This window comes from Moschus berezovskii, chromosome 2, assembly GCF_049115385.1.
Source record: "Moschus berezovskii isolate FMDL1 chromosome 2, NW_MosBer_1.0, whole genome shotgun sequence".
Classification (NCBI taxonomy): Eukaryota; Metazoa; Chordata; class Mammalia; order Artiodactyla; family Moschidae; genus Moschus; species Moschus berezovskii.
This window is the reverse complement of record NC_142461.1, coordinates 2,873,030-2,885,736: the sequence shown is the minus strand read 5'-3', so window position 1 is coordinate 2,885,736 and position 12,707 is coordinate 2,873,030. Positions and strand designations below refer to the sequence as shown.

General features: G+C 44.5%; 1 protein-coding gene across 3 annotated transcripts in view; it reads left to right on the top strand.

Annotated features, from left to right (window-relative positions):
• UBR4 (ubiquitin protein ligase E3 component n-recognin 4) overlaps positions 1 to 12,707 on the top strand; it is a 133,122-nt gene that overhangs the window by 23,317 nt on the left and 97,098 nt on the right. For all 3 annotated transcript variants that reach the window (XM_088843071.1, XM_088843065.1, XM_088843069.1), the window contains exons 16-25: positions 128 to 287; positions 406 to 491; positions 6,408 to 6,577; positions 7,850 to 8,132; positions 8,760 to 8,895; positions 9,750 to 9,829; positions 10,324 to 10,452; positions 11,193 to 11,375; positions 11,509 to 11,631; positions 11,722 to 11,951. In XM_088843071.1, the coding sequence (XP_088699197.1) occupies positions 128 to 287; positions 406 to 491; positions 6,408 to 6,577; positions 7,850 to 8,132; positions 8,760 to 8,895; positions 9,750 to 9,829; positions 10,324 to 10,452; positions 11,193 to 11,375; positions 11,509 to 11,631; positions 11,722 to 11,951 (1,580 nt within the window). The remainder of the gene's footprint in view (positions 1 to 127; positions 288 to 405; positions 492 to 6,407; positions 6,578 to 7,849; positions 8,133 to 8,759; positions 8,896 to 9,749; positions 9,830 to 10,323; positions 10,453 to 11,192; positions 11,376 to 11,508; positions 11,632 to 11,721; positions 11,952 to 12,707) is intronic.

Here is a 12,707-nt window from a genome sequence, read left to right as displayed (position 1 = left end):
AGAATCTGAGTCTTTGAGTCGTTGTGTTTATTGCATGAGATCTACGGACGTACTTTGTATTTGTATTTATGGTTTGTGGGAGCTCTGGGCTTACGAACCTGGTATAACGGTTATGTGTTCTTTTTAGTTCCTAGGCCTGGCTTCCAACATTTTGAACTTCATCACCTCTTCCATGCTGAACTCGCGGAACAATTTTATCCGAAACTATCTGAGTGTATCTCTTTCAGAGCACCATATGGCCACATTGGCCAGCATCATTAAGGAGGTGGACAAGGATGGGCTCAAGGGTCAGTAGACAGGATATGTGCCTGGCGGATATTTTTCTAGCAGCATTTGGCTGCTGGCAGGGTGGTGCGTTGCATCAAGTAGGTGCTTGAGTAATTGGTTTTCCTGTGTGTCTTCAAGGTGCGTCAGATGAAGAGTTTGCGGCTGCCCTCTACCACTTCAACCACTCCCTGGTGACTTCGGACCTTCAGTCACCTAACCTGCAGGTGTGTGCGCTGCGACTGTTCGGGCCAAGAGCTCTCTGCATCTGCACCCAGTAGGCTGCGCCTGTTTCTGTAGCGCAGAACAGTTTGTCTTGGGATCCCCTCCCTGGAAAGAGTGTTGTGGGACTGCCCTAGGATGTCCCTCTGCCTCCATTAGATCATTTCAAGAAGATGTGTCCTTTAGCCCCAACTCACTCAGTAAGCTTAAAGGAAAGGAAAAGCTACAAAACCCACTCCTGATAACCATCCTAGCATAAAAGTAAATAGACAAGAGGGCGTTTTATTAAAAAATAATAAATGGCCAACAAATGTAGGAAATGTTAAGCGTTATTAGTAATCTGAGAAATATAAATTAAAATGCTTCTCTTAAAAGAATCAGTTAGATTATAGCAGGTGGGTGTTCTTTTAGTTCTTAGGCCTGGCGTCCAACGTTTCGCCTCTTCCATGCTGAACTGTCAGAACAGTTCTGTCTGAAACTGTCTTAAGTGTATCTCTTTCAGAGCACTTTATGGCCATGTTGGCCAGTGTCATCAAAGACGTGAACAAGGATGGGCTCAAGGGTCCGGGATATGCTCCCATAGACAACCCACCGCCGAAATAAAGTCCAGGACTTCTAAACCTTGTAGCTTTCTTTCCTCACTGAAGTAGCTGATATCTGGAATCCTGAATCTTAAATTCCTCGTTTCATTTGTTTCATATACGTATTTGCTTTTGCATTTGAGGAATATTTTTAAATTTAAGATTATTTGATTGCTTTTAGCAATGACATCATGTTCTGTGCAATTTTATAGGCATTTTCCACTTCACATTATTTAGTACTTTATTATCAGAGTTCATCTATGTGTTTGCACATTTTTGACTGCTGTGTCTACTTCACTGTGTTTGTGACTGTGCCAGTTTATTCATGTCCCTTCTGCTCCAGCTGATGAACATTTGGGTTGTGTCACTCAGACATCATTGTTATTCCAGGTGTTGTGTGAGCGTTCTTTTTAAAAAGGCTAATTACTTTGGCTGCACGGATGCTTGCTGAGTGGGGCTGCTCTGGTTGCCGTGCGCGGGCCACTCATTGCACCTGCCTCTCCTATGTGGAGCAGGCGCTCCCGGCACATGGGCTCCAGTCCTTGTGGTGCGTGGGCTTAGTTGCTCTGCAGCACGTGGGATCTTCCTGGACCAGGGATCAAACCCTCGTCCCCCGCACTGGCAGGAGGATTCTTAACCACTGGACCCCCAGGGTGTCCTGCTGTGCTCTTTCTTGGCGTATCCCCTGTTGCCAGTGAGCCTCTTGGGAGTATAAGTTGAAGTAGGATTGACAGGTCATAGAGCCCGTGACCTTAAGCAGATGGCTCCGCAGTGCTCTCTGTTGTGGCAGCAAGGCTTACTCTCACTAGCAGTGTGCCGGGGACATGGGGGTTCACGTCCTCTCCCAAGATTCGGCGACGTCGTATCCTGATAGCAACTTCAGTAGCATAGTTAGGGTTCGTGTTTCTCAGTCTTCATTGTGCATAAGGATTCCTGGGGAATTTGTTAAAAATTCAGATTCTCAGTTAATGTGACCCCCACAACTCTCCCCAACCAACCCCAGTAGAATTTAATTTGGGAGATCTCCAATAATTAGCTCGAAGGTTGTTAATGAAAATATTTTTGTTACTCTTAAGATTATTTCAGTGGTTTCTCAGAATCAAAACACAATTCAAGGACTTGTACTTGCCCCCAAAGGGGCAAAATCCAGGAACCTATTTCATGAAGTTTAAAAATTGATTCTCACAGGGAATTGGTCCAGTGCCTAGGACTCTGCGCTTGCCCTGCAGGGTGTATGGGTTCCTGGATCAGGGAAGTAAGATGCTGCATGGTGCAGCAAAAAAAAAAAAAAAAATCTCACAGTCTCAAGCTAGCTTATTTGAGAAATCCTGAAGCATTTCTTTTATTGTTTGAAAAGGTAATTATAAAACCTATGGGGTCGCAAAGAGGCGGACATGACTGAACAACTGAACTGAACTGGTACATGGGAAAATTTTTTTTTAGCAGGAAAGAGACTATATCGATAGAGTAGAAAAGCTATTGACCTGTCTAAGGTGAAGAGCAGAAAATGCTTCAGTTATGACATTGCCTGCAATAACTTCTCAGAGTGAAGGGTCAGGGTTTCCTGCCAAAATTATCAGCTCCTTACCCATATCTGACTTTATCAAGAGAGGTTTCAAAGGTCATAGATTTGCACTTTTCTTGGCTAAACTTGTCTAAATAATGGGGAAGAAATATTTTTCTTTAGAGAATAGGGATTCTTAAGACTCCTGTGATGATACTGCTCTCTTAGCATTTTAAAAATAATTACAGATCTTGTGTGGATGTGCAGCTGGGCTGCCCATAGCTGCTGACACTGCAGAGGAAGCCCTCAGATCTCCATTTTTCATTCCATTTCCAGGCATGGAACTGTAAACTTGTTTCCCATATTTCACTGCTTTGAAGGATAGTCATTGTAACCTGTCTGCTGTTGGGTTCCCCTACCTTGGATATTATTTCTTTGGAGTAATGTGCAAAGTTGTCTTAACCAAGATGCCTGATTTAAATTGCCAGATACACAGTGTCTTTATAAGGGACATTAATAAAATGTATTGTTATTGTTACTGTTTAATACTATAATATTGCATGTAAAATTATCATAACTGAATAATAGTGTTACTTTGGTGATCTGGGTTCATTTATAAGTATTCATTGAAATTATTTATGTTTCAGGCACTGTTACAGGAACTGAAGAAATAAGATGACTTGAGTTAGTGTGGCTTCACGCGAAAGGGGAGATAGATAGGGTGGGTAAAGGACCTAGTGTAGAGACCATGGGAGATTGTTTGGATGAGGTGAGAGGCAGGGAGAGTTTAAGAATCTAAGCTACTGCCAGATTGAAAACCCTTAAAACCCAAATGAGACCAGCAGGGTGCTCTTGTTTAATAGAAACAGGGCAATCAGGAGAGACTTGGTTTGGGGCTGAAAGGAGTGATATTGAGAACTCAGTGGCACGTTCTTCTGGGTTTAAGTCGACTCAGGTTGTATTTACTCATGCGTCACTTGTTTTTTCAGATTTCTATTAAAGCATTTTTTTATTGAAGTACAGTTGATTTACAGTGTTGTTAATTACTGCTGTATAGCAAAGTGATTCAGTTATACGTATACATTCTTTTTTAGTATATTCTTTTCCATTACAGTTGATGATAGGATAGTGAGTATAGTTTTCTGTTCTATACAGTAGGACTTTGTCTATCCATCCTATGTGTTAAAGCTTACATCTGCTAACCCCAGCCTCCCACTCCACCCCTCCTTCAGCCCTCTCCACCTTGGCAACCACCAGTCTGTCTTCTATGTCTGTGATTCTGTTTCTGCTTCATAGACAGGTTCATTTTTGTCCTATTTTAGATTCTACATGAAAGTGGTATCATTCTGACTTCACTTAGTATGATGATCTCTGCTTGCATCCATGTTGCTGCAAATGGCATGATTTCATTCTTGTTTATGGCTGAGTAGTCTTCCGTTGTGTATGTGCACTATTCTCTTTTTAGCCATCTATTGATGGGCATTTAGATTGTTTCCATGTCTTGGCTGTTGTGAATGGTGCTGCTGTGAACCTAAGGGTGCATGTATCTTTTTGAATTATATTTTGTCTGGATATATGCACAGAGTGGGATTGTTGGATCATAGTTCTTTTAGTTTCCTGGGAAACCTCCGTCCTGTTTCCCACAGTGACTGCACCAACTTACATGCTCGTGGGTCACTTAGTCACAATTACTCAGAATGATCCTTTGGGTTCTTTAGGTACATGAGGCACGATTTGCCATTTTCTGTTTTTAAAAATGAGTCAATGTCAGCTCTCCAAAATGACTTTTAGGTCCTTGCAGTAGGCGAGCCTTGGAGTTGTTTGCAGTCAAGAAAATTGAATAGCTGAAGGTGAAGGTCTCCTTTACCAGAGGCATAAGCTCAAGATAGTTAGCAGAGGCATCGTCTATGTGATTGTATTTTTTTCTTTGTCAGTATGTTAAATTCTGTAGCCCATTCAATCAAATGAGAAAAACTGTATTATCAGTGTTTTAAATTTGAATAAAACAGTCACCATTACTGCTTTTGAAAAAAAAAAACATCCCACCACTTTAAATAGTGAAATTCTGAGGTGCCAGAGGGATGAAGATGTCTTAGAAAATAGTTGGAAATGTGAGTCTGAAATTTAGGAGTTAAAAAATGCAGACTGATACTACAGCTTTGGGGATTGCCCACTGGGAGGCCGTTGTTGGAGTGATGAGAGTCAAGGAGATGGGTTGGGGCCAGCAGGAGAGATGAGGCCAAGGCTGACCTCAGGGGTGTTGGCATGGGAGCAGCGGGGAAGGGTGCTTGGAGGGTGTCCAGGGATGCATCGGGCCGGGTTCCACTCTGTCGTGACTCAGACTTGCTCCTTAGGAAGTCAGTTCTTGCTTAGAGCTCGTCAGAGTGCGAGGGGTGGGGAAAGCCAGGTTGCTGAGGAGTGTTTGTTTGTTATGGCTCTGGGGCCTAACCCGTCTGACACGAGACAGACAAGCTCACTTAGAGGTGGTAAACAGCAGAGAATAGACGGTAGCCATAGGCCTCTCGCCGGATTCCTGGTTTTAATGTTGCCATGTTTCCTTTTGTTGCTGTCCACATAGTGGCATGGTTTTCCAGCTGTTATGAGAACGCTGGTGTGTCCCTTGGTCTCTGCTCCCCCAGACTTTATGGTTTTGTGTGTATGTGACGTAGCCTATGGAGTGTGTTGTGACGTTTACCTGGTCTTTGTGGTTGCCGCCATTGTGGCTGTGTGTGCCTTGATGTTACTTTTTATTACCAGTAGTGATCCAGTTAAGACTTCTGCAATAGATCAGACATGTTTGTGTAGTTTTTGAATTGTTTTCTTGAGTCAGGAACGGAGAAGTTAGTCATCGTGTCTTTGTTGGGCATAGTGATTGAGAATGTGGGCTTTAGAGAGAAACTTGGCCTGTCACTTGGTGAGCTCGTGGCTTTGGTCATGCTCCTGAACCACCCTGAGCTCTGTCCCTCATCAGTGCCACGGAGCACACCCCGTCGGACGCTGCAGCTCAGCGCTGAGTGTCACAGTCTCCATACGCACCCGCCCCGAGTACCCCCAAATGCATGGGGCCTGTGCTCGATACCCATGACTTTTTGAACATTTTCGAGGAATAGGGTCTTCTCAGATGTTTTCTTACAAGAGTATAATTTAGTTTGGCAGACTTAAGAATTTATCCTATGTCCTGAGGTAACCATGATTTGTGTTTTCTAAAGCCAGATGAGAAAGCAGGCTTTTGTCTGGTTTTTCTGTTGGCATCCTGCTCATTTGTGTGTGTGTTTGAGGAGATAAATTGCAGCTTAGATAACTGAGCTGAAAGTAAAGCTCACTTGAAAGACGTGCTACAACTGGAGGCAGAGACAACGGCCCTGATTAATCCTGGATGCCGTGACATCTCAGAGGCAAAATTGCTCTGCTAATGCTATTAATGCAAGTTGTTGGCCCTCTCAGTTGTTGGAGCTCCCCGCTTTGGAGTGTTATTTGTGGTACATAACTGACTTGAAAGAAACACTGTTAGCTATTACAGTTGAAGTTTTCTTTCAGAGACAGTGTCCATTGAAACTGACCCTGATTCTGCTGTCTCCATACACGTCTCCTTTTTGGGGACCTGATTTCTGACACTAGTTAACTATCGTTGTTAATGGGGTTACATTAGTACTTTTCCCTTTATATTTTTCTCATGTGTGGAATGACCTTTTTGGGACTGCTTTTAAATCTGAATTTCTGTGTGTGTCCCCCTTTCTCTAAAGGACTCTTTTTCGGTGTTAAAAAGTAACAGAGAGCAGTAGTAACCTCCTTCCCTGCCTTTTCCCCTAATGGTCTCTCGTTGTCTTTCATGTTAGAACACACTGCTGCAGCAGCTGGGAGTTGCTCCTTTTTCTGAGGGCCCGTGGCCCTTGTATATTCACCCTCAGAGCCTCTCTGTGCTTTCACGCCTCCTGCTCATCTGGCAACATAAAGCCAGTGCTCAAGGTGACCCTGACGTCCCTGAATGCCTCAAAGTTTGGGACAGGTAAGATAATTCCAACAGAAGCCCTAAGAAGAAGGCTGCTGTTTAAATTTTGTTTGACTGATTTGTAGTTCATCTGTGGCCCTGAGATGGTACTCTGATGATAGGCTTAAAGTGGCAAGGGTGGAGGAGTATGTTTCTGATGGGGGGATTTGGGAGGAGCTGGGGGGCTGTTTGAAAAACAGATATACATAAACTAGGGTCTGGAAACAGAATCTTCCTTTAGCACATGGAGGGTTTGATTGCAATTATGAGAGAGAACCTGAATCCGGAACATAAACCAATTTTATCCTGACCTGATTTTTTTTGAAAGAGAAGGAACAGGGAAGCCAACTTTGTCTTTGGTTATTTTGCTTTCAACACAAAACCACCTAGAGTGACTTGCAGTCTTTTTTGGACAACTTTTAAAGAATATTTTTACTTGGGGGAAGCTCAGATTAATCATCTAAATCCTCTTTAGATGGACCTATATTTGCCATTTTTGTTTACATGGTTGGGAGTCTTCAAAGCAGTTAGTTTTCCTAAAAGGCTTTGTTTTCCTCTTCCCCAGTCCATGATCAAATAGCTCTACTGCTGGATTTGAGAAATTATAAACCCCCGTGAATGCCACACATGCACTGTATTTTTCCTGGTGGAATCTTGCAAAAAGGCCAGAAGATGGAGGGTAGGGGAGTGGTGAGGGAAACCTTTATTAAAATACAAATGTCTTTCCTGACAGCCGAAGGCAGTGAAAATAGTTGGCTACATTCGTTCCTTTTTTGCATGAGAGGTTTTCTCATAAGTTCTCTAAATAGTATAAATTTTGTGTTGCATTTTAGTGCATTGAGTTATTTTCAACTATTACTATGTTGTGATTTTTAACCTATAGTATGAATTCTCAAAATGGGAATTAAACCGTAGAATCAGATGGTAGAGAAAAAGTAGTTGAATTGTTTCTATCTACCCAGATGTATTATATAAAGGAAAAAAAGCCACCTTTTAGAGAGCTTGTAGTGCTTTTTTTGTTGTCAGAAATGGCAGCATGGGAGTTAACACTGCCACGGCCACAGTTAGTGTTGCTGAAGGGTTGTTGAAAGTGCTTTTGTGGCTAGATCTAGCCTTTTTGTAGCCAAGATTTAATGTTTATCTTCTCATTACATGTAGCTTCTTGTCTTCCTTAATTTGTTCTCTTCATGCCTGGGTTTAAGAAATCTGACTTTTCCGGCACTGGACACTGTAACGCTCAGGGGATGTTCTGACTTTTCCCCACCAGACATGTTCTCTCCTCTGTGGTAGGTTTTTGTCGACCATGAAGCAGAATGCCCTGCAAGGGGTGGTGCCCGCTGAGACGGAAGATTTGAATGTGGAACACTTGCAGCTGCTGCTCCTCATCTTCCACAACTTCTCTGAGAAAGGCCGGCGGGACATCCTGACGCTCTCTGTGCAGATCATCCAGGAGCTGAGTGCCAGCATGGATGCCCAGATGCGCGCCGTGCCTCTCATCCTGGCTCGCCTGCTTTTGATCTTTGATTATCTGCTTCATCAGTACTGCAAAGCCCCCATGTATCTGTTTGAGCAGGTGCAGAGGAACACGTTCTTTTCGCTTTACGGCTGTTCCTGCGATCATTGTTATTCTCACATTATCACGTCCCAAACCAAAGTGACCTGTTCACTTGAGGTTTTAGGTGTCCATTGTGGTGTGTTTGAGTACCCTTAGGAAGACCCCTGGGGCTTTGTCTCGGTGTCCACACTGTATGTTTAGCCAGATGAATTTATTTCATTTGCTGTGTTTGTTGAAATTGGGTCATGAGTTCTGTTCACAGGCATCCTTCTTTGAACTGCCGCACTGTGTGTGTTGATCACAGTGCTGTGAGTGTCGGGCCTCAGTTAGTTTACTAGTGGTTGAATGATGGTGGAGCAGCACATTCTATGGATTAGTAAATTGCTTTGTTCAGGGAACCAAAGTGAGAACGGGAGGGCCATTTAAGGATTATTGCAGTCAGTGTTTCTGACCGTGCTTCATCACATACTGTTCCTTTGTACTCTGGCAAAAAGATGCTTCCTAAAAGAAGTCACCGAAAAACCTAAAATTTTATTTTGGTTAAGTTTCCCAGATTTTGCTGTGTCAATCTGATATCCTGCCTGGAGTGAGAAGCAGAATGATGACTGTGTGTCTTTCTTCATTGGAATCTCTGTGTTTTAAAAGGTGCAGCATAACCTGCTCAGTCCTCCTTTTGGGTGGGCAAGTGGATCCCAGGACAGCAGCAGCCGCCGGACGACCACCCCTCTCTATCATGGGTTCAAAGAAGTAGAAGAAAACTGGTCTAAGCATTTTTCATCAGGTCAGAAAGAAGACTGTCGATAAGAAACTTCCTGATTCTCACGGGCGGGGCTGAATTTGGAGCTTGGGGCGTCCTTGAGAGCCTTCGGTCATTGGTGTCGTCCTAGATACCTGTGGGCTCAGAACTCCTGGCGGAAAGAGACCCTCACATATCCCATGTTTATTTAAAAACAAGAAAGACATCTGAGATGTGAGGAATTGGAATCCTCTGACCCACTCTGGGTGATTGAATTTAAATTTCTCTGAGGGACATGTTTCTCATCGAGAGGCTGATTTCTTTGGGTATGGTCTTCAGACAGTGGGCGCTGTGGCATTCTCCCCAGTGTTTCTCACGTGGCAGTGGTCCATACTTTTGATAAGGTTCCTCTTGTGTGCATTGCATGTGTTTGCTTTCATCTAAAGTGTATTTGGTGGACATGTTCATCAAGCCCTAATGTGAATTTATTATCATTGGGATCTGTTAGTAGTTGGTCCCTTTGATATGGGGGAGACAGCATTTAAGACTACCAGTCTCATGAGACAGTTTTGTCGAGTCACGTGATGGTCATGGAACACAAGTTGTCAGCTGGGGGTGACTGTGCTCCCCACCCCCACAGGGGCCCCGGGGCTGTGTCTGGAGACATGTTTGGTTGTCACAGCTGGGAGGCCGCTGCTGGCCGTTGGGGGCTGGGAGCCGGGATGGTGCTCAGCATCGTGCTGTGCAGGGGTAGTTCCCCTCGGCAGAGAGCCGTCTCGCCCAGAGTGTCAGCGGGCCGGCCGAGCTTGGGAGACCCTGGCCCAGAGTGTCTTCTTACACTTCATACGTGTTCCACGCAAGAGGGCGACCATTCTTTCAATAAGCACATTGCTTTCCAGATGCCGTCCCGCAGCCCAGATTCTACTGTGTCCTGTCCCCAGAAGCCTCAGAGGATGATTTGAACCGACTTGATTCTGTGGTACCCGAAATTTAAAAATCCCATTTTACATGTGGGTCAGGTAGTCTCCACCAAAATCAGGCTAGTAGCAGGAAAGGGAATGATGTAACTTTCTGTAAGGAGTGAATGTAGTCTGTATTAGGGTTTGAGCTTTTTCCAAAAGGAAAATGTTATTTTGAGATTTATTTGCTGGGCTCCAATTTGGCGGTAGGGGATGTCCTTCCTGGCAGTTGACACCTCTGATAGATTATTTTTAAAGACTATATGTGTTCGCGTTTTCACAGGCAGCTATTTTAATGGACAAAATAGTTGTTTCACTCTGATGCCTGCACTTGTGTGCTCACAATATAAACCATAAGCTGAGTTGGTCCATGACGGGGAATCTCGCTGCAATGAGACATTAATAACCGTCTGAAATGAGCTGTTTGTCAATCCTGAGGTTAAGTGGTAGTATATGGGTAGTAGGAAAAAACATTTCACAAAATAAAACAATTGTCTGTCTTTCTTGATATTAGGCCTGCGATGTCCTCTTCTCCAAGCTCGTCAAGTATGATGAGCTGTACACTGCACTGACGTCTCTGCTGGCAGCAGGGTCCCAGCTTGACACAGTCAGGAGGAAGGAAAACAAGAATGTAACAGCCCTGGTAAGACCATGGCAACCTGGGCTAGTTATGAAGAGTTGGGCATGTGTCTGGTTATTGGGGAGCAGTCTACCAGGAATTTCAGCTTTTCTGGCTTTTCTTTTTGGTTAACATTGAGAGGAATGTGACTTTGAGAGGAAGGGTCACCTCAGTTCTTATCTCCTGATGTATCTCCTGAGTGCTGGTTGCTGTATGATATTGGAAGCCACACACTTGAGCTTTTTCTGTGGCCCCGTGAATGTGTCTCGTACCTGTAGAATTCATAAGAGCAGTTAAGGCCACAGAAAGGGCCTGCTGATTGCAGGCCTGCTGAAGGCAGTGTCTTGCTCTCTTTCAGTCACTTGGTAAATTATTGGGGAGCCAGGGACTCAGAATTGCTTTCTTGGCCTGTGAAATGTACAGAATGTGGGACAGATTTTATTTGTATCTAAAAGGTGTGTTTTACCATTTTCTGCTTTGGGTGTATTCTCTGGAAAGACCCAGTGAGCTGACTTAAGAGCCAAATCTCAGTTGAAAATTGGGACTGCACCCTGTTCTGCTTTAAAAATTATATTGATATTTGGGTCAGTTTTTATAGGGAGATCTTGAAAGTCAAAGAGTGAAGTCGCTTAGTTGTGTCCGCATCTTTGCAACCCCATGCACTGTAGCCTACCAGGCTCCTCAGTCCTTGGGATCTCCATGGGAGATCTTGAGGCAGTACCGAAAGCTCCTCCCTCTGAGAGTACTGTTTTTGCTTCTTGTAGGAAGCATGTGCCCTTCAGTATTACTTCTTGATACTGTGGAGAATCCTGGGCATTTTGCCACCATCGAAAACTTACATGAACCAGTTGGCCATGAACTCGCCAGAGATGAGTGAATGTGACATCCTGCACACCCTGCGGTGGTCGTCCCGCCTCCGGATCAGCTCCTATGTCAGCTGGATAAAGGTACTGCTGAGGCTGCTGCTGTGGGGTAGTCAGTCAGCAGGCTCTAATTCGGGAAACTTAAGTTTAAGGCTGAGGGAAGCCTTAGACCCTGCCTGTTGTGCTCTCCTGAACACTTTTTTCTTGCTGTAAATAGGACCACCTTATCAAACAGGGAATGAAGGCTGAACATGCTGGTTCTCTCCTAGAACTGGCATGCAGCAAGTGCAGCTCCGTGAAATATGACGTTGACATTGTAGAGGAGTACTTTGCCCGACAGGTATGAGTTTGGGGTCGGTAATGACACAACTTTGCTTATGCTGCGGATTTTTTTCCCACAACTAACTAAGATCTTGGGTATCTTTTAAAGATCTCGTCCTTCTGTAGCATCGACTGTACCACCATCTTGCAGCTGCATGAAATTCCCAGCCTGCAGTCCATCTACACCCTGGATGCTGCTGTCTCCAAGGTCCAGGTCTCCCTGGACGAGCACTTCTCTAAGATGGCCGCCGAGACTGACCCACAGAAGTCCTCTGAGGTCACCAAGAACCTGCTGCCCGCCACGCTGCAGCTCATTGACACCTACGCCTCCTTCACCAGGTGGGCGGGCCGCCGGCCCAGAGGTGTCGGAGACGGGGAATGTAAATGCTTGGGTGGCTTACTTTCCTGTGTAAATATTTTCTAGCATTTTTCTTGTAGGGTGCAAAGAGAGGTAATGCCGTTTTCCCAAACACTGTCTTTTCTGTGGCTCACTGAGGTGAAGCTCTGTAAGCTTCATGGGACACAGGCCAAGAAGACATTTTCTTACTCACTTATCTGCTTGGCTGGGCAGGTCTTAGTTGCAGCCCCCGGAGTCATCCTTGTGTCACAGGGGCCTTCTGTTGCAGCGTGCAGGCGCTCTGGTTGTGTTGCAGGGCTCAGTGGCTCTTTGCCACATGGGGTCTTAGTTCCCCGACTAGGGATCATAACCCTCGTCTCTTGCATTGCTAGGAAGATTCTTAACCACTAGACCCCCAGGGACTTTGAAATCCTGAGAAAAATCTTTTCTTAATGAGTTAAGAGAGTATTTTGAAACCCAGTCCTTTCTGTAATAAACCTTGCAAATTTCACACCCTGTAGACTTTCTTTGTTTATTTTGCATAGTGTTTAAATATTTTAGAATTCATTTTCAGTGCATAAAAATTGCATTCATCAGGGCATTCACAAGATGTCTGGCTTTTCTTCCATTGGAAGAACTGGCAAAACCGCGCCCGTCTTCCCATGTGACAGCACACTGCTGCTGAGGACTGGCTGCTTCTCCTTAGCTGTTCTTGCCTGGCCCCTTTACGCTCATTTACTTTTTCTGGTCCCTGTAGG